This window comes from Tachyglossus aculeatus, chromosome 22, assembly GCF_015852505.1.
Source record: "Tachyglossus aculeatus isolate mTacAcu1 chromosome 22, mTacAcu1.pri, whole genome shotgun sequence".
NCBI lineage: Eukaryota > Metazoa > Chordata > Mammalia > Monotremata > Tachyglossidae > Tachyglossus > Tachyglossus aculeatus.
In genome coordinates, this window is record NC_052087.1 from 31,419,175 (window position 1) to 31,438,101 (window position 18,927).

Below are 18,927 nucleotides of genomic sequence, written 5' to 3' on the forward strand. Positions count from 1 at the left end.
CATTTTGGGAGGAGTAACTCTCGATAAAAGATTTCCAGGAAGAACCAATTCCCATGGAAAAAGGAGTTGGGTATGGGGAGGGAGTGTTTGATCTACCTTGGTTATTATAACTGTAAAGGCATTTCTCATAGTAATAATCCTGTAAATGACCAGGAATAACCCAAAGAGAAGCCCCCTACATTAGAACATTTTGGAAAAATCCCATGAGAATTAATCCCATCACTTTGGAACAATATTCCCTATCAAAATATCTTCAGAGTATTTTGTCGGTAAAAACAAGCAGTCCATATTTGGTACTCAGGATAAGAATTCTTGAATTCATTCATTCATTCATTCAATCGCATTTATTGAACACACTGTGTGCAGAGCACTGTACTAAGCACTTGGGAAGTACAAGGCGGGAACATATAGAGACGGTCCCTACCCAACAACAGGCTCACAGTCCAGAGAAGCAGCATGGTTCAGTGGAAAGAGCATTGGCTTTAGAGTAAGAAGTCATGGGTTCGAAACTCGGCTCTGCACAAGTCTGCTGTGTGACCTTAGGCAAGTCACTTCACTTCTCTGAAGCCTCAGTTACCTCATCTGTAAAATGGGGTTTGAGACTGTGAGCCCCACCCCCACCCCGGGACAACCTAATCACCTTGTAACCTCCCCAGCACTTAGAACAGTGCTTTGCACTTAGTAAACGCTTAATAAATGCCATCATCATTATTATTATTATTAGAAGGGGGAGAGAGAAAACAAAACAAAACAAAACATGTGGACAGATGTCATCAGAATAAATAGAAATAAAGCTAGATGCTCATCATTAACAAAATAAAATAGGAAATACATACAAGTAAAATAAATAGAGTAATAAATCTGTACAAACATGCATACAGGTGCTGTGGGCCAGGGGCTCTCCCCGGGACTGCCTTTACCATGAGACGTGGGTTGTGATGGTAGAGGGATGTGCAGCGCTGGCAGGCGCAGGCTGGCATGGGTTCTGGGCTAATCCCCGCCCTGGGCAGGGGCACCTGGAGAGCAAAGGTGCCGCACTCCAAGCCGAACCCTATTACCGATCGATAGATCGATCGATCGAGAAGCAGCATGGCTTAGAGGAAAGAGCCCGGGCTTGGTAATCTAAGGTCATGGGTTCAAATCCCAGCTCTGCTAATTGTCAGCTGTGTGACTTTGGGCAAGTCACTTCACTTCTCTGGGACTCAGTTACCTCATCTGTAAAATGGGGATTCATAATAATAAAAACAATAATAAAGACATTTATCAATTTATTATTAATTTGATACTCAAGATAAGAATTCTTGAATTCTTGAATTCATTCATTCATTCAATGGCATTTATTGAGAACTTACTGTGTGCAGAGCACTGTACTAAGCACTTGGGAAGTAGAAATTGTCAATATTATAGAGACGGTCCCCACCCAACAACGGGCTCACAGTCCAGAGAACTGACAATTCTAGCTGTTTCATGTAATATCTCATTGGATTGGGGACAGAAGGTCAATAGGGAACTAAGAATAAAGTTGTTAAAATGATCCAGTTACAGGAAGATAAAGGCTCTTTCTGGGGCAAAGGAATGATAAGAAAGGAGTAGATGTGAGGAAATATTCTTTCCAAATCTTTCTTATAGTCAGTAAAATGAACTATTCCTCATGCTAAGTGCACAGAAACTATTCTGATACTTTGGGGAACTTTTCCATTTTGGGCATTCAGATAAAGCTACCCAGATCATTTAGTTTAGCTAAGTGCCACCCACTGACCATAGAGACAAGTGAAAATTGGTCTAATATTTCAAATACCTAAAAACACGTAAACAGCTCCTAGAAAACAGGACTGATTGTCACATACTCCAGAGTTATCATGGAATGGAGGCTCAAGGTAGACTTGGGCTTTGTTTTCTTCCCTTTCATTTTACTAAAGCTATTCAAAAATGAAATCCTACATTGAAAAAAAACCAAAATGAAATAACAGAGGCAACAATAAACCTTTGTTAAGGAAAGAGTAAGACTCTAGGGAGCCTAGATGTTTTCTTGGTTCCCTGATTCTCAAACTATTCCTCTTCTCCCAGCTCTGTGTTCCTTTTGACAGCATCTGTCCTTCTTGTCAATTCCAAAAGAAGAAAGGAAAAGAATGGAAGGATTTCCAAATTTCTGAGAAGGGGAAGACTAATATTTTTTCCATTTGGAACCCGTTTCAAAGAGCTAAAATCATAGCTCTACTTCCCTAAGGATGGAACATGAGAGAGAAAAGGTGATAATTCAATTCAATTCAATTCAATTATATTTACTGAGTGCTTACTTTGGGCAAAGCCCTATGCTAAGTATTTACACAACAAACAGACACATTCCCTGCCCACATTGAGCAGTCTAGAGGGGGAGATAGATAGTAATATACATAAGCAAGTGAATAAATAAATGGCACACATATACATTTGTAATGGGGAGATGGGAGAGTGGATGAATGAAGTGGTGATGCAGAAAGGCGTGGGAGAAGAGGACAGGAGGGCTTAGTTAGGGAAGGCTTCATGGAGGGGATGTGCCTTCAATAAGGGATAAGGAAGCTGGGGTAGATTTGTCACTGTGTTGTGTCAGGAGGACTGGGAAAGGAGGGGGACAATGAAACAGGGAATCAATATGGGGATTTTCCATGTTGCTAAGAAGCACACTTTTTTCGTGTGGTGAAAAACCTTAACTCTGTCATTGTTAGGGACATGATCACCCAGGCTGTGTGCATGTGCATATGTGTTTGAATATAGGTGGGTTTATGTGTGTGATGTAGATATGTGTGTGTGTGTGTGTGTGTGTGTGTGTGTGTGTGGTGTGAGGTGGGGAGTTGAGATGTCTATGTGGGAGTTATGCACGGAGTCATATGTGCTTTGATCCCTACAAACAAGCAGTGATTAATTAAATTTAATTTAATTATTTCATTATTGAGGATATTAGGATGTAGTGTGGTGGGAAAAATGTGGGTTCAATAATGATTAACACTAGTAGCAAGTGTTAATAAAATGAAACACTTTCTGACTTGCTCCTTTGCAGAATTTGTATTACTGGCTAACTTCACCACTTCACCAGTTTCCTGAACTTGCTTCTAGCCAAAGAGAACCTAGACACCATATATTCCAAAATCACCACTTTGATCAAAGACAAACTACCCGAGGCCCTGATTTGGGAAGGTGACTTTTTTTGTTGAAGTATCAAGAAATCAGTGGCTTTTCTTGGACATCGTTACTAGGTGCAATCCCTTCTTTATTATCTGCTGAGGACTCACTATAAACAAGGAATATATTGGGCTCTTGAAAAGACTTGTTCTCAGAATTAAAATGGCCAACACCAGTTCAAACCTAGAAGGTAGAAAGCTAGCAAGAGATGAGTCCCTGAGACTTGGAAACCCATAAAATTGGGTATTTTCTCAATCAAATAATGGTATTCATGAAGGGTTTTGGGTGTGCAGAGCATTAGGCCAAAGTTTTGACCATTTAAGAAGTAATGATATGTCTTAATGTTCTAAGGATTTATGTTAAAAATATGGATAAGGGACCAGAAAAGTAGGCTGCAGGAGTTCCTATGAGTTGAAGGTTAGGTTGATTATTCAGGATAGCTCAGTGGAAAGAGCCCGGGATTTGGAGTCAGAGGTTGTGTGTTCAAATGCCGGCTCTGCCACTTGTCAGCTGTGTGACTTTGGGCAAGTCACTTCACTTCTCTGGGCCTCAGTTCCCTCATCTGTAGAATGGGTATGAAGATTGTGAGCCCCACGGGGGACAACCTGCTTACCTTGTATCTCCCCCAGTGCTTGCCACATAGTAAGTGCTTAACAAATACCAACATTATTGTTATTATTATTATCCATTATAAAGTTCTTATGCCCTTGATCTGCTCCTCTTACCCATACCACTTCACTCTTCTTTTTGGGAATAGTCCCTCATTTTCATTTCAACAGATGCTGACACGTCTTAAATACCAATTATCGAGCCTGATTTGTAAAGCAAAACCATAAGAGAAGTGCTATCTAATTCATTCATTCATTCAATCATATTTAGTCAGCGCTTACTGTGTGCAGAGCACTGCACTAAGCGCTTGGGAAGTACAAGTCGGCAACATGTAGAAATGGTCCCTACCCAACAATGGGTTCACAGTCTAGAAGCAGCATGGCTCAGTGGAAAGAGCCTGGGCTTTGGAGTCAGAGATCATGGGTTCAAATCCCAGCTCTGCCAACTGTCAGCTGTGTGACTTTGGGCAAGTCACTTAACTTCTCTGTGCCTCAGTTACCTCAACTGTAAAATGGGGAATAAAACTGTGAGCCCCCCGTGGGACAAGCTGATCACCTTGTAACATCCCCAGTGATTAGAACAGTGCTTTGCACATAGTATGCGCTTAACAAATACCATCATTATTATTATTATTATTACTATTATTAGAAGGGGGAGACAGACAACAAAACAAAACATGCAGACAGGTGTCAAAATCATCAGAACAAATAGAATTAAAGCTGTATGCTCATCATTAACAAAATAGATATGTACAAGTAAAATAGAGTAATAAATCTGTACATTCAATATACCCCAAAGCATATTCATGTCTTGTTCCAAAAGAAAAAAAATCCATCCCTTCAATAATAACACCTAGAAATCAAGTTTTTATTCATTTCCTTTTAACAGAGTTTTAAAAATGGTATTTGTTAAGTATTTACTATGAGCTGGGCACTGTACTAAGCACTGGAGTACACACAGTCTAATCAAGGTGCACACAGTACATGTTTCCCATGGGACTAACAGTCTTAATCGCCATTTCAAAGATGAGGAAACTGAGGCACAGAGATGTGAAGTGTCTTGTCCAAGGTAGCACAGCAGACAATTGACAGAGCTGGGATTGGAACCCAGATACTTCTGACTCCCAGGCTCATGGGCTATCCACTATGTCACATTGCTTCTGAATTCAGTTTATTACTCCAATTTGTTCCTATCATGTTTTGAGTGGGATTATCAAATGGTAAATTGAAATGTGGCTGCTCGGTGGAGAAATCTCAATGTCCTCAGGCAGGTCTGTTTCCTGGGTGATGGATGATGATCCGCACAGGTCGGTGGCCACTGGGCAGAGAGATCTCAGTATTCTCAGCCAGAACCCTGTCCTGGGCGATGGTCGATGCACCACACTGGTTTGTGGTCTCGTTGCAGAGAAATCTCAGTATCCTCGGGCAGGTATCAGTCACGGGTGATGTTCAATGGTCCGCACTGGTTTGTGGCCTCCCATTGGAGAGATCTCGTCATCATTGGGCTGGTCTCTGTCCCGGGAGATGTTAGGTGATCCGTGCCGTTTTGAGATTTCTCTAAGGAAGAGTTACTAAGGATTTACTAAGAAAATCCATGAGTTACAAGGTAGCTCTGAAAGCCTGGTATTCCAGACTGAAAGGATTTTCATTGATCTTTAACATTCCCCACAAAAATTAAAACAAATTACTATAAAAAGTGAAACATCCAAAAAGAACTTATGTATAATGGAACCTAAAACTGACTATTGGGCAGTTAGCAAAATATTTAAAAGTAGGCTTAAAGGGAAGGACACCAAAGTGAGACTAGAGACCAAAGATTCAGAGAGATTATAAATTTAAGAAAGAAGCCACAAGCTACTTGTTCTGGTGACTGAAAACAGAATTTGCTGGTGACCAGGTCAAAAAATGTTTGGAAAATGAGTGACATTAATAGGAAATCAATCTTGGACTGTGTTGAACCTATCTTATATTTTCTCCAGCACTTGGTGCAGTACTTTGCACTCAGGAAGTGCTTAACCGATACCATGAAAAAAATCAGAAAATATCTCTATAACCAAATAATTTTAATAGGGGACCAAATATCTAGTGAATGCTCAATTATTCAAGGTGGATTGGGTGTAGCACGTTGTCAAATTAACTGCAACATGTACATTCCCTTCAACTTCAACCCCTTGTTGCCTTAACTCCCCATTCTCCATTGCAAGGCTGTCTCCCCTCAGTTTCGTATTTTCAGTTATTTTGTACTAACTGTGGCATTACTCAGTCTAAATGTTTACTTCTCTAATAAAACCTGAAAGTATTAAGGGAGAAGCACGATCCTTGTTTGTTCAATTTTGGTAGGCACCAGTAATTGATGTTGGCATTAGGGATTACAACAAGTTAATGTAATCATGGTCACAGTATTCTGTACTTAGATCAATCAGTCAATCAATCAATCAATCAATCATATTTATTGAGCGCTTACTGTGTGCAGAGCACTGTACTAAGCGCGTAAGATATGCTAACATCTTCATCTCTCAGAATTCATTCTGATGGGAGGAATTTGTGATACCCTAAAACAGAATATGTTAGGAATTACTTTCACTGGCCTAGAGGGGAGAGTTTTCTTTGGTTCAGGTGAACAAAAACCACTGATTTCAGGGTTGGTGTGGAGCATTGTTTAACTTTTGTCTATTGATAGGAATAATTTTTCATGCCTAGCTAACAAACACTGTCCATTAGGAAAGCACACTGAAATTTTTGTGAAGATAATTGTTTAGCTACAGAGCTCACTCCTGCAGACATTGTAATCTGAGCATTACTGTTGATTTCTATGTTTTTTCTGTAAAAATTTCAACATCAAGAAACAATCAGTGGCTTTTGCTCAGCATGTATTGTGTGCAGAGCACTGTACTAACATTTGAGAAAGTACAATTCTATAGAATTGGGTGACATGATCCCATCCCACAAGGATCTTAAAATCTACAGGAAAGTCAGTCTGTCCTTAATCAACTAAAGAAAAATTTAGTATTGAATAAACAGCTAATATTGACTATAATACTCAGAAATAAATCTTCTACCATCCCAAACAAAATCTCAGCGGGTTTTTTTTTCGAGTCACCAAATATTTGAAGATAGAGATGAATATAACATTAAAAAAAATCTCACCAAGGATTCAGCTTTATAATCTATATGGTATTTCTAATGTGAATGCACTGGAGAATTCCAACAGTTATATACCTGGCTTAAATTCAGTAAAAATTTAGATGAAATTTTCCTTTCAGATAAGCAGACTTTGGAGGCAAGTCTTTTGACAAATCAAAATGCCTAAAACTTCAGACAAACACAGTTTACACTTTATCCCCAATGTGCACAATTAAAAATTCAATGATTTCACAATAGCTTTTAAGTGTAAAAAAATGCAAGCACCTCATGGGCATGACTTTTCCTAAAGGAGCTGTCCATATTATACCATTGCTTACTTTGATGTAAGCTATGGCTTGGGGACCATCTCTCAGGGGTCATGCCAATACTTCATAGAGGCCTTATCATCCAGAACATGAGCCTATCTAATCAACCAGAGAAGAACAATCCTCCTTCAAGAGGCAGGTAAATTTCTCAATAAAGCATTCACCACGTGTCAGTACATAGTGTAGAAGGGACAACCATCTAGGAAATGACAGATTTGGCTTCTAATCCTAGATGTCTCATTTCCCCTTTATCCTCTTTCCCATTTAAAAGAGGAACATACTTCTAGTTAAGCTATTTGGAATCTCACAGCGATGTTGGGAGGATGGATGTGACAATACTAGTAAGCTCCTCTAGACTGTAAGCACTTTGTGCGCAGGTGACACACCTATGCAATCTGTTGTACTGTACTCTCTCAAGCGCTTAGTGCAGTGTTCTGCACATAATAAGCACTGAATAAATACGATTGAATGAATGAAAGAATGAATGAAGTGCTTAGTGCAATACGATTGATTGAGTAGGAGAAGTGTTGGTGCATCTTTGCGCAATGCACTGTTCTAGACACTGTTAAGCTTTGGGCTTTCAAACTATTTAGGAAGATAGGTCCAGTAGAAAAGCATGACCATCTTATAGTGCTAGATAAATGAGCCAGGTGTTAAAATTAACATCTACAACTAACAATTGCCCAAGAAAATACAATGAAATATGAATGTAGTTGAGTGGACAGCATGGGAAGGGGTATTGTGGGAAGAGATCATGAAGGAGTTGGAATTTATAGGGCTGGAAGAAGAGGCAGAAGTCTGGTTTGGGGAAAAACAAATTGCTCCTGGGCAAGTAAAGTGGAAAGCGTTCGGATGGTGAACAGGTTTCCTTGAGTTGAGTGGAGACAATGACTTAGAAGGAAGGCAGTTGGCAGAGAGCTGTGAAGTCTACATTCAAAAGACTTCATTTGGTACTAATGGTAATACGTGTCCCTGAAGACTTCCAGGAAATGGAGTGCCAACATCCTATGTGATGAAGGGAGATGTTTTGCTGTTCTGTGTAATGTATCATTAGACTAGGGACAATAGGGAACTAAGAATAAAGTTGTTAAAATGATCCATTTACTGACTAATAATGGGTTCTATCTGGGGCAAGGGAATGATGAGAAAGGGGTAGATATGTGGAAATGCTATTCAGAAATCTATTTTATGGACAGTAAAGTGAATTACTCCTCGTGCTCAGTGAACAGAAAACATTCTAATACTTTTGGAGTTCTTCCATTTTAGGAGGGGTCAGATTAAACCTCTGAGGTCTTGAAGTTTACCCAAACTATCATGCAACTGTACATTTGACTAGTGCAAATTGTTCTAGTATTTCAAATACATAAAGTCAGGTCAACTGTTCCTAGAAAACCAAACTGGTCCTCACACACTACACAGTTATCATGGTGTGGAATCTCGAGATAGATTTGGGCTTTGGTTCTCTTCACTTTCATTTTACTAAAGCTATTCAAAAATGAAATCCTCCATTAAGAATCAAAGCAAAACATCAGAGAAGAATAAAACTTTGTCAGGAAAAGAGTAAAACTCGAGGGAATTTAGAAAGTTTCCTTGGTTCTCTGATTCTCAGACTATTCCTCTGCCCCGATCCCTGTGATCCTCTTGGCATCAGCTGTGCTTCTGGTCACTTCCAAAAGAAGAAAGGAAGAGTAGGGAAGGATTCTAGGTTGCTGAGAAAGGGAAGACCAATGTTTGTTTTCTTTTTGAAACCCAATTCACAAAACTAAAGTCACAGCTCTTCTTCTCTAAGGACTGAACTTGAAAGAGAAAAGGTGATAAGGAAGAGGGGATGTATTTGTAACAATGTGGTCGCAAGAAGGCTGGGGAAAGAGGAGGGTCACGTAAACAGGCAACCAATTTGGAGATCTTCCACGTTACTAAGAAGCACATGTTTTATTTTCCTTGCTTTTTCTGAAAAACCTTCACACTTTCATTGTTAGATGCATGAGCCCTCATCCTGCTTGCATGTAAGTGCGGTTGTGCATAGGTGAGTTTATATGTGTGCTGTTGTGTGATGGGGAGTTGATGAGATTTCTATGCATGACTCAGGCATTGGGGTGCTTTGTTCCCTGCAGACAAGCTGTGATTACTTAATCCCCCTTGCAGACTTTGGCCAGTCCGGTGAAAGTGACAGGATGTAGTGTGGTGGGAAAAATGATAACCACTAGTAGCAAGTGAGGATAAAATGAAGCCCTTTCTAATCATTCCTTTGCAGAATTTGTATTATTGGCTAACTTCACTGCTGCTCCATTTTCCTGAACTTGCTTCTGCTGTAGAAAACCTAGACACCACGTATTTCACACTGTGATCACCTCCTTCATCCTTGACAAGCTACCCAGGTTCATGCTGACAAATGTTTGGAGGGAAGATCTGGACTCTGAAAGTGTCATGACTTTTTCCTGACAGAGAAGACGTATTTTAGGTCCAGAAATTTCTGTACTTACATTGCTAAAGTAAACTAATGGTAATGAAGGACATCAATCAGTCACACGTGACTGAATTCATTCTTTCTGGGTTCTCAAATATCCATGAATTTCAGACCATCCTGTTTGTGATTTTCCTTGTGATATACCTAGGAGCCTTGATAGGAAACTCCCTCTTAGTGTTGGTCTCCTCAGTGGACCCTGCCCTTCAAACCCCCATGTACTTTTTCCTCAGGAGTCTGTCCCTTATGGATATCGGCTACACCACTGTCATTATCCCCAAAATGCTCACCAATTTCCTGTCGAAGAATCAAAGTATTTCCTTTGGTGGGTGTGCAGCCCAGATGTATTTCTCCTTCTTTCTCGGATCCTCAGAGTGCTGGATCCTGACATTGATGGCTTATGACAGACAGGTCGCCATCTGTGACCCGCTCCGCTATTCACTCGTTATGAACTGGAGGCGCTGTCTTCAGCTGGCCTTGGCTTCCTGGCTATCAGGGATTCCCATAGCAACAGTAGACACTACAATGTTGTTTACTTTGCCCTTCTGTGGGCCTAATGTAATTAACCATTTCTTCTGCGATGCTCCTCCTCTCTTAGAGCTGGTGTGCACAGACACCTTCGCGGTTGAAATGTACAGTGTCACGGCGACCGTGACTTTTCTGATGTTCCCCTTTGGAATGATCATTGTCTCTTATGTCCAAATTATTGTCACCATTGTAAAGATGTCCTCTGCCAAGGGCCGGCAAAAAGCCTTCTCCACCTGCTCATCCCACCTTATTGTGGTCTCACTGTTCTTCGGGGCTGCGAGTTTGACCTATCTCCAAGTCAAATCCTCCTACTCTCCTGAGATCAAGAAGCTGCTTTCTCTCTCCTATACTGTCTTCACTCCCATGCTAAATCCCCTGATCTACAGTCTGAGGAATCAAGAAGTTAAAGGTGCCCTGAAGAAAATTTTGGGTAAAAAAGATATTTTGCCATGATCTGGAAGTTTCTGATTTGTGAAAGTGACTTTTTTGTAGAGGCATCACCACTGCAGAGATGTAGTCAGTGTTACCTAGCATATTCCCATCTTTATTATTCACTGAGGGCTCACTGTGTGCAGGGAATATTCTAGGTTCCTTGAAAGGACCATGGAAGAGTAAATCTGTTTTCAGAGTTAAAATGCCCCAAACTAGTACAAACTTAGAATAGAGAAGGCTAGCAAGAGATAAAATGTTGAGAACAGGAGACCCATAAAATTGGACATTTTCCCCAACAATTAGTGGTATTTACTAAGGGCTTACGTTGTGCAGAGCATGAGGCTAAAGTTTTGTATCATTAAATAATTATTGTCTTAATATTCTATAGATTTATTTGAAAGTATGGAGAAAGGATCATAAAAGTATGCTTTAGGAGTTCCTGGGAGCTGAAGATTGGGTTGATTTTTCATCCATCAGACAAGTTCCTCTGGTCTTGATCCACTCCTGCTAACGGGACAACTACACTGTTCTTTTTGAGAATACTCCCTCGATTGCACTTAAACAGATGATGACATGTCTTAACATCCAACTACTGGGCCTGAGTTTTGAAGCAAAACTTTAAGTGAAGTGACAGCTAATAATTTTCGGCACTCAACAAAGCTCAAAGCAAGTACTCGTCTCATTCCAAAAGAAGTAAATATCAATTCTTTTGAATAACAACAACCAAGTGATCAACTGTTTATTCATTTCCTTTTATCAGGCCATTTTGAAATGGTATTTGTTAAGTATTTATTCTGAGCTTGGCACCAAAGTAAGCACTGAGAAACACACCAGTTATTCAAATTGGTCACCGGCCATGTTCCAAATGGGGCTAACACTCAAACACCATTTCACAGATGTGGTAACTGAGGCACAGAGAAGCGAAAGTAACTTGCCCAAGGCCACATTGTAGAAAATTTGCCGAACTGGTTTTAGAACCCAGATCCTTCTGAACCCCAGACCCGTGGGCTATCCACTAGGTCACTTTGCTTTTCAAATCAGTTTATTTAACCTGGTTATGCCTATCATGTTTTGGGTGAGGTTATCAAATAGTAGATTGAAATGTGGCTGCTCATTAGAAAGATTTGAGTGTCCTCAAGTTGGTCTCATCAAGTTGTCTGATGGTTGATGGACCGCACCAGTTTGTGGCCTCTCATTGGAGAGAACTCATCATCACTGTTCAGTTCTCTGTCCTGGGAGATATTAGGTGATCGTGCTGGTTTGAGCCTTCTCAGAGGTGGAGTCACTAAGGATTTCCTAAAAATATGGAGAAGTTACAACATAGTCTTGAAGCCTGTTAATCCAGGCTGAAAAGATTTTAAATGATCCTTACCATCCACTCAAATTACAACTAATTGCTAAAAAAGTGAAGCATCCAAAAGCAACTTATGCATAATGGAACCTAACACTGACAATTGGTCAGTTAGCAAAATATTAAAAAGTAGGCCTAAAGGGAAGGACACCAAAGTCAGACTGGAGACTAAAGATTCAGAGAGATTATGACTTTAAGAAAGAAGCCACAAGCTAATTGTTCTGGAGATTGAAAACAGACTTTGTTGGTGACCAGGTAAGTAATTATTTGGAAAATGAGTGACATTACTTGGACATCAAGCTTAGATTTTGTCCAACCTGACTGTCTTTTTTTCCCCATCATTTAGTACAGTACCTGGCAAACAGGAGTTACTTAACAAATACCATTAAAAATCAGAAAGTAACTTCATAACACAGTAATCTTTATAGAGGACACAATATCTAGTGAAAGCCCAATTACTCAAGATGGACTGGGTGTCACAGATTTTTAAATTATTATCAACGGCAACATCTACATTCCCTTCAACTTTAACCCCATGTTGCAACCTCACAAATCTGAAGCAGTAACTCCCCATTCTCTATTTGTGGGTGGCAACCTCTCAGTTTTGTATAATCAATTATTTTGAATTACCTATGCCTCTACTCAATTTAGAGTAGACTATTTTTCACTTCTCTGATTAAACCTGAAAGTATTATGGGAGAAGTGCCATCCATGTTTGATTTTGTTCAATTTTGATTAACACAACTGATTGATGTTGACATTAAAGATTATGACTAGTAATTGTAATTGTGATCACAGCAATCCATTTTTAGATATACAAGCATCTTCATTTCCCAGAATTCAATCTAATGGTTGGGATTTGCGAAACCCTAAAAGAGAATAAAGAGAGAATTATTTTCTCTGGCCTAGAGGGGAGAATTTTCTTTGGTTCAGGTGAACAAAAAACACCAGTTTCAGGGCTGGTTGTGGGGCATTGTTTAATTTTTTTCCACTCATAGGTATAATTTCTAAAAATAATGATAATAATAGTACTTGTTAAGCACTTACTATGTGCCAAGCATGGTTGTAAGCATTAGACTAGATACATGGTTGGGCACAGTCCCTATACCATATTAGCTTCACACTCTTAATCCCCATTTTTTAAAGATGAGATAACTAAGGCCCAGAGAAGTGAAGTGACTTTCCCAAGGTCATACAGCAGACAAGTGATGGATTTGGAATTAGAACCCATGACCTTCTAACTGGCAGTTCCATATTCTATTCACCACATCATGCTGCTTCTCATGCTTGCTTGCTGTTTTGCCTTAAGACCAACACTGTTTATTAGGAGAGCACACTGAAACCTTTGTGATGATAAATGTTTAGATATAGAGCTCACTCCTGCAGCATTGTAATCTGATTTCTGTTACTGTGGATTTCCATATCTGTTTTTCTTTGAAAAACTGAATACCAAAATCAATCAGTAGTTTTTGTTGAGCAAGTATTGTGTGCAGAAGCACTGTACTTAACACTAAAGAAAATACAATTCAATAGAACTGGAAGACAACCCCTGCTGCCAGGGATTTTAAAATCTACGTGTCCTTAATCAACTGAAGAAAATTTGAGTACTGAATGAATAGCTAATACTAAATATAATAATCAGAAATAAATCATCGATAGTGCACAACTAGTTCTGAGCAGTTTTTTCTCACCAGTCTCCAAACCTTTGAAAACAGTGATGAACATAATAATGTCATAAAAAATCCCACCAAGGATTCAGTTTCTTAATCTATATGACATTTCTAATGTGAATATGATGAACTCCAACAGTTGTCTACCTATTATAAATTCAGGCATAATTTAGATGATATTTTCCTTTTAGACAGATTTTGGAGGCAAGGCTTTCTGAAAATCAAAATCCTTACAAGCTCAGGCAAACACATTTTACACTTTATCCCCAATATGCACAATTAAAAATTAAAGGATTTCACAATATCCTTTAAGTGTAAAAAATATAAGCATCTCATGGGCATGACATCCTACCAAAATTTTCCATATTTCTATAAAGAAAGAGAAACAAAAAATAATACTTCCTTTGTTGTAAGAAATGGTCTTGGGACCTCCTCTCAGGGGTCACACCAAAACTGCAAAGAGACCTTATCATCCAGAACATGAGTCTTTCAAATCAACCAGGACAGAGAAATCCTTCTTCAAGAGGCAGATAATTTTCTCAATAAAGCGTTCATCATGCGTGATTAAATTGTCTAGAAAGGACACCCAGCCGAGAAATGGCAGATGTGGCTTCTAGTCCAGAATCTCTCCCTTCTGCACTTTCCCTTTTCCTATTTATAAAAGGCACATACCACTTTTTGAGCTCTTTTGATTCTCACAGGGATGTTGGGAGGATGGAAAAGACCATAGTAGTAAAATCCTCTGGACTGTAAGCACTTTGTGGGCAGAGGAAATGCCTGCCAAATCTGTTAAGTTGTACTCTCCCGAGGGCTTAGATTGTACTCTCTGAATAAAGTAAGCACTCAGTAAATATGATTGATTGATTAGCATCAGTGCTTGGTGAATACTATCTTTGTGCAATGCATTGTTTTAGGCACTGGATGTGGAATTATAAAGGAAGGACAAAATGTGATTTTTTTGCTTTTCAGGAGGTTTCAAACTAGTGAGGGAGATAGTTCCAGTAGCAAAGCATGAACCTCTTGCAACACTAGATGAGCCAGGTATTTAAAATATCCATGTGCAACTAACAGAAATGTAAAATAATACAACCAAATATGAAGGTAGTTGAGTGAGACAGTGTGGAAAGGGATATTATGGGAATGGGTATTGAGGGAAGAGCTTCATGTAGTGGTTGGATTTGTTGAGCTTGAAGAAGTGGCAGCTATCTGGCTTGGGGAAAAATGCTACCTTATGGGCAAGTAAAGCAGAAAGGATTGGAACAGTGAACAGGTTTTCTTGAGCTGCGTCGAGGGAATGATTTAGGATGACAACAGTTGTCAGAGAGCCGGGAAATACACACTCAAAATATTTCATTTTCTATTAGTAATGATAAGTGACCCTGCAGATTTCCAAGGAATGGAGTGCCACCATCCAATGTGTTGAAGAGAAGTGACTTGCTGTTCGGTGTAATATATAAAAATGGCTAAATTTCTTCTAGAAACAGAAATGGTTGTCACACACTACAAAGTTTTGGAATGGAGTCTCAAGAAAAATTTGGAATTTTATTTTCTCCTTTCCTTTCATTTTACTAAAGCTATTACAAAATTAAATCCTACATTGATATAAAAACTAAAATGTCAGAAACAACAATAAACCTTTGTTAGGGAAATAGACTCTAGGAAGTTCAGAGGGTTTTCTTGGTTCCTTGCTTTTCAAACTATTCCTCCTCTCCCTTCCCAGTAATCAGTTTGTTAGCATCTGTCCTTCTTGTCATTTCCAAAAGAAGAAAGGAAGAGTATTGAAGGATTTCCAAGTTTCTGAGATGGGGAAGACCAATATTTTTCTTTTTGGAATCAGTTTCATGGAGCTAAAAATCATAGCTCTACTTTCCTAGGGATAGGACTTGAGAGAGAAAAGGCGATAAGGAAGAGGGAGTGGATTTGTAACAATGTAGACACAGGAAGGCTGGGGGAAGAGGAGGAGCAGAGACACAGGGAATCAATTTGGGGATCTTCCATGTTGTTAAGAAGCTCATTTATTTGTGTACTTCAATCTTATTTATTGAGCACTTACTGTGTGCAGAGCACTGTACTAAGCACTTGGGAAGTTCAAGTTGGCAACATGTGTATGTGTGAAAATCTTTAACCCTGTCATTGTTAGGCACATCAGCACCTAGCCTATATGCATGTGTGTAAATGTATTTATAGGTGGGTTTCTGTGTGTGATGTGTGTGTGTGTGTGTGTGTGTGTGTATGTGTGTGTGTGTGTGTGTATTTGTGAAGGGGAGTTGAGGAGATTTCTATGAGGGAGTCATGCATTTGGGCGCTTTGTTCCCTGCAGACAAGCCGTGATTAGTTATTTAATTAAATTCAATTTTACTATTTAGTTAATGAAGATGATAGGATATAGTGTGGTGGGAAAAATGTCGGTTCAGTAATGAGAAGCATTAGTAGCAAATGAAGATAAAATGAAACATTTTCTTATCATTCCTTTGCAGAATTTGTATAATTGGCTATCTTCACCACTTCCCCAGTTTCCTGAACTTGCTTCTACTTAAAGAGAACCTAGACACTATGTATTCTAACATCACCTCCTTGATCCAGGGCTAAACAAGTTACCCAAGTTCATGTTGACAAATCTGCAGTCTGAAAATGTTGCTACTTATTTTTTTTCATGAACAGAGAAGATGTGTTCTCGGCCCCCATATTTCTATACTTACATCGCCCTGAAAGACACCATGCAAATAAAAGAAGGCAATCAATCACCTGTGACTGAATTCATTCTTTTGGGTTTCTCCAGTCTCCATGAAGTTCAGGTCATCCTGTTTGTGATTTTCCTTGTGATGAACATAGTAGCCTTGTTAGGAAACTCCCTCTTCGTGTTGGTCTCCTCAGTGGACCCTGCCCTTCAAAACCCCATATAGTTTTTCCTCAGGAGTCTGTCCCTTATGGATATCGGCTACACCACTGTCATCATCCCCATAATGCTCACCAATTTCCTGTCCAAGAATCAAAGTATTTCCTTTGATGGGTGTGCAGCCCAGATGTATTTCTCCTTTTTTTTCGGACCCTCAGAGTGCTGGATCCTGACAACGATGGCTTATCACAGACAGGCCACCATCTGTGACCTGCTCCTCTATTCACTCATCATGAACCAGGGTGCTTTCTTCAGCTGGGCCTGGCTTTCTGGCTATCAGGGATTTCTGTGGCAACAGTACAGACTACAATGATGTTTCTTCCATTGCCCTTCTGTGGGCCTAATGCAGTTAACCATTTCTTCTGTGATAGCCCTCCTCTCTTAGAGCTCGTGTGCACAAACACCCTGTGCACAAACACCTTTGCGATTGAGGTACACGATGTAAGTGGGAGAGTGATAGTCCTGATACTCCCCTTTGGAATGATCATTGCATCTTACATCTGCATCCTTAACACCATCCTGAAGATATCCTCCACCGAGGGCTGTCACAAAATCTTCTCCACCTGCTTGTCCCACCTCATTGTGGTCTTCCTGTTCTTTGGGGCTGCAGGTTTGACCTATTTCTGAGTCAAATCTTGCTACTCTCCCGAGAGTAGGAAGCTGCTTTCTCTCTCTTTTTCAGTCTTCACTGCCATGCTAAATCCCCTGATCTACAGTGTGAGGAATCAAGAGGTGCAAGGTGCTCTGAAGAGAATTCTAGGTAAAAAGATAATTTCCCAGAATCTTGGAGGCTCTGATTTGTGAATGTGACTTTTTTTATTGAAGTATAAAGTCAATCCTTGGTCACCATTTCCTGGAACATTCCCATCCTTATTATTTGCTGAGGGCTCACTGTGTGCACAGGATATTCTGGCCTCTTAGAAAGACCATGTTAGAGTGTCAAACACCCATTCCTTGTTCTGAGAATTAAAATGGACAACAGCAGCCCAAACTCAGAAGGTAGAAGACTAGCAAGAGATGAGATGCCAAGTTATCAGAACATAAAATTTGACATTTTCTCAATCAATTAATGGTATTTATTGAGGGCTTCTTGTGTGCAGAAAATGATGCCTAAGTTTTGTGGCATCACAGAATTATTGATATGTATTAATGTTCTATTGTTTTATTTAAAAATTAGGGAGAGAGGATCGTGAAGGAATGCTTTAGGCATTCCTGGGAGATGACGGTTAGGCTGATTTTTCATCCTATAGACAAGTTCCTCTGCTCCTGATCTGTTTCTGTTTCCAGGACAACTATTCTGTTCTTGTGAAGAATACTCCCTCATTTGTATTTAAAGAGATGCTGGACATGTCTTCAAATCTAGTCAGTCAGTCAACTGCTTACTGTGTGCACAGCACTGCAATAAACACTTGGGAGAATACAGTATGTCAATAAACAGATATATTCCCTGCCCATAGCAAGCTTACTGTCCAGAGAGGGAGACAGACTAACATAAATAAATGAATTACAGATATGTAATTCTGTGGGACTGGGTGGGTGAGTTAAAGAAGCAAATCAGAGTGATGCAGAAGGGAGTGGGGGAAGGGGAAAGGAGGGCTTAGTCAGGTAAGTCCTCTTTGAGGAAATGTGCCTTCAGTAAAGCTTTGAAGGTGGGGAGATAAATTGTCTGTTGGATGTGAGGAGGGAAGGCATTCCAGGCCAGAGGCAGGATGTGGTCCAGAGATCGATGGCAAGATAGATAGATGAGTTCGAGGTACAGTATAAGGGTTAGCACTATAGGGATGACATTTGTGGCCTGCGTTTTATATGTATACACACACACAAAAACACACACACACATACTTATATACACACAAATGGACTGATTCTTGAGAGTGCCCTAAATGGTGACATCTAATAATTATGTGCACCCTACAGAAACTCAAATGACTCTCATTACAAAAGGAAAAAAAATCAAGCTCCTTGAATAGTAACACCTAGAGATCTACTGCTTATTCAGTTCCTTTCATCAGACATTTTTCTTTTTCGGTGGTATTTGTTAAGCACAATGAGTTGGGCACTGTACTAAGCAGTGGGGAGATACAAGCTAATCAGGTTGGACCCATTCTATTTCCTACATGGAGCTCAGAGTCTTAACCCCCACTTTACAAATTAGGTAACTGAGACACACAGAAGTGAAGTGACTTTCCCAAGTTCACATAGCAGACAAGTGGTGGAGATGCAATTAGAACTCAGGTCCTTCTGACACCCAATGCCATTGTCTATCCACTAAGCATGCTGCTTCTTAATTAAGTTTGTTGGTCCAGTTTGTGCCTATCTTCTTTTGGGTGGGGTTATCATTTGATAGATTGAAATAGAATTGAAGGTAAA

At 39.7% G+C, this 18,927-nt stretch overlaps 1 protein-coding gene across 1 annotated transcript; it reads left to right on the top strand.

The window, feature by feature from the left end:
- The first annotated feature begins 9,722 nt into the window (after nucleotides 1-9,722).
- Nucleotides 9,723-10,661, top strand: LOC119944022 (olfactory receptor 10A7-like). Its single transcript, XM_038765250.1, has one exon. The coding sequence runs from the start codon at nucleotides 9,723-9,725 to the stop codon at nucleotides 10,659-10,661; it is 939 nt and encodes a 312-aa protein (XP_038621178.1).
- Nucleotides 10,662-18,927: the final 8,266 nt, after the last annotated feature.

Bases quoted from the DNA above. Each gene is read 5' to 3' on its own strand.
- LOC119944022 (XM_038765250.1), top strand. From the start codon at position 9,723: ATGAAGGACATCAATCAGTCACACGTGACTGAATTCATTCTTTCTGGG.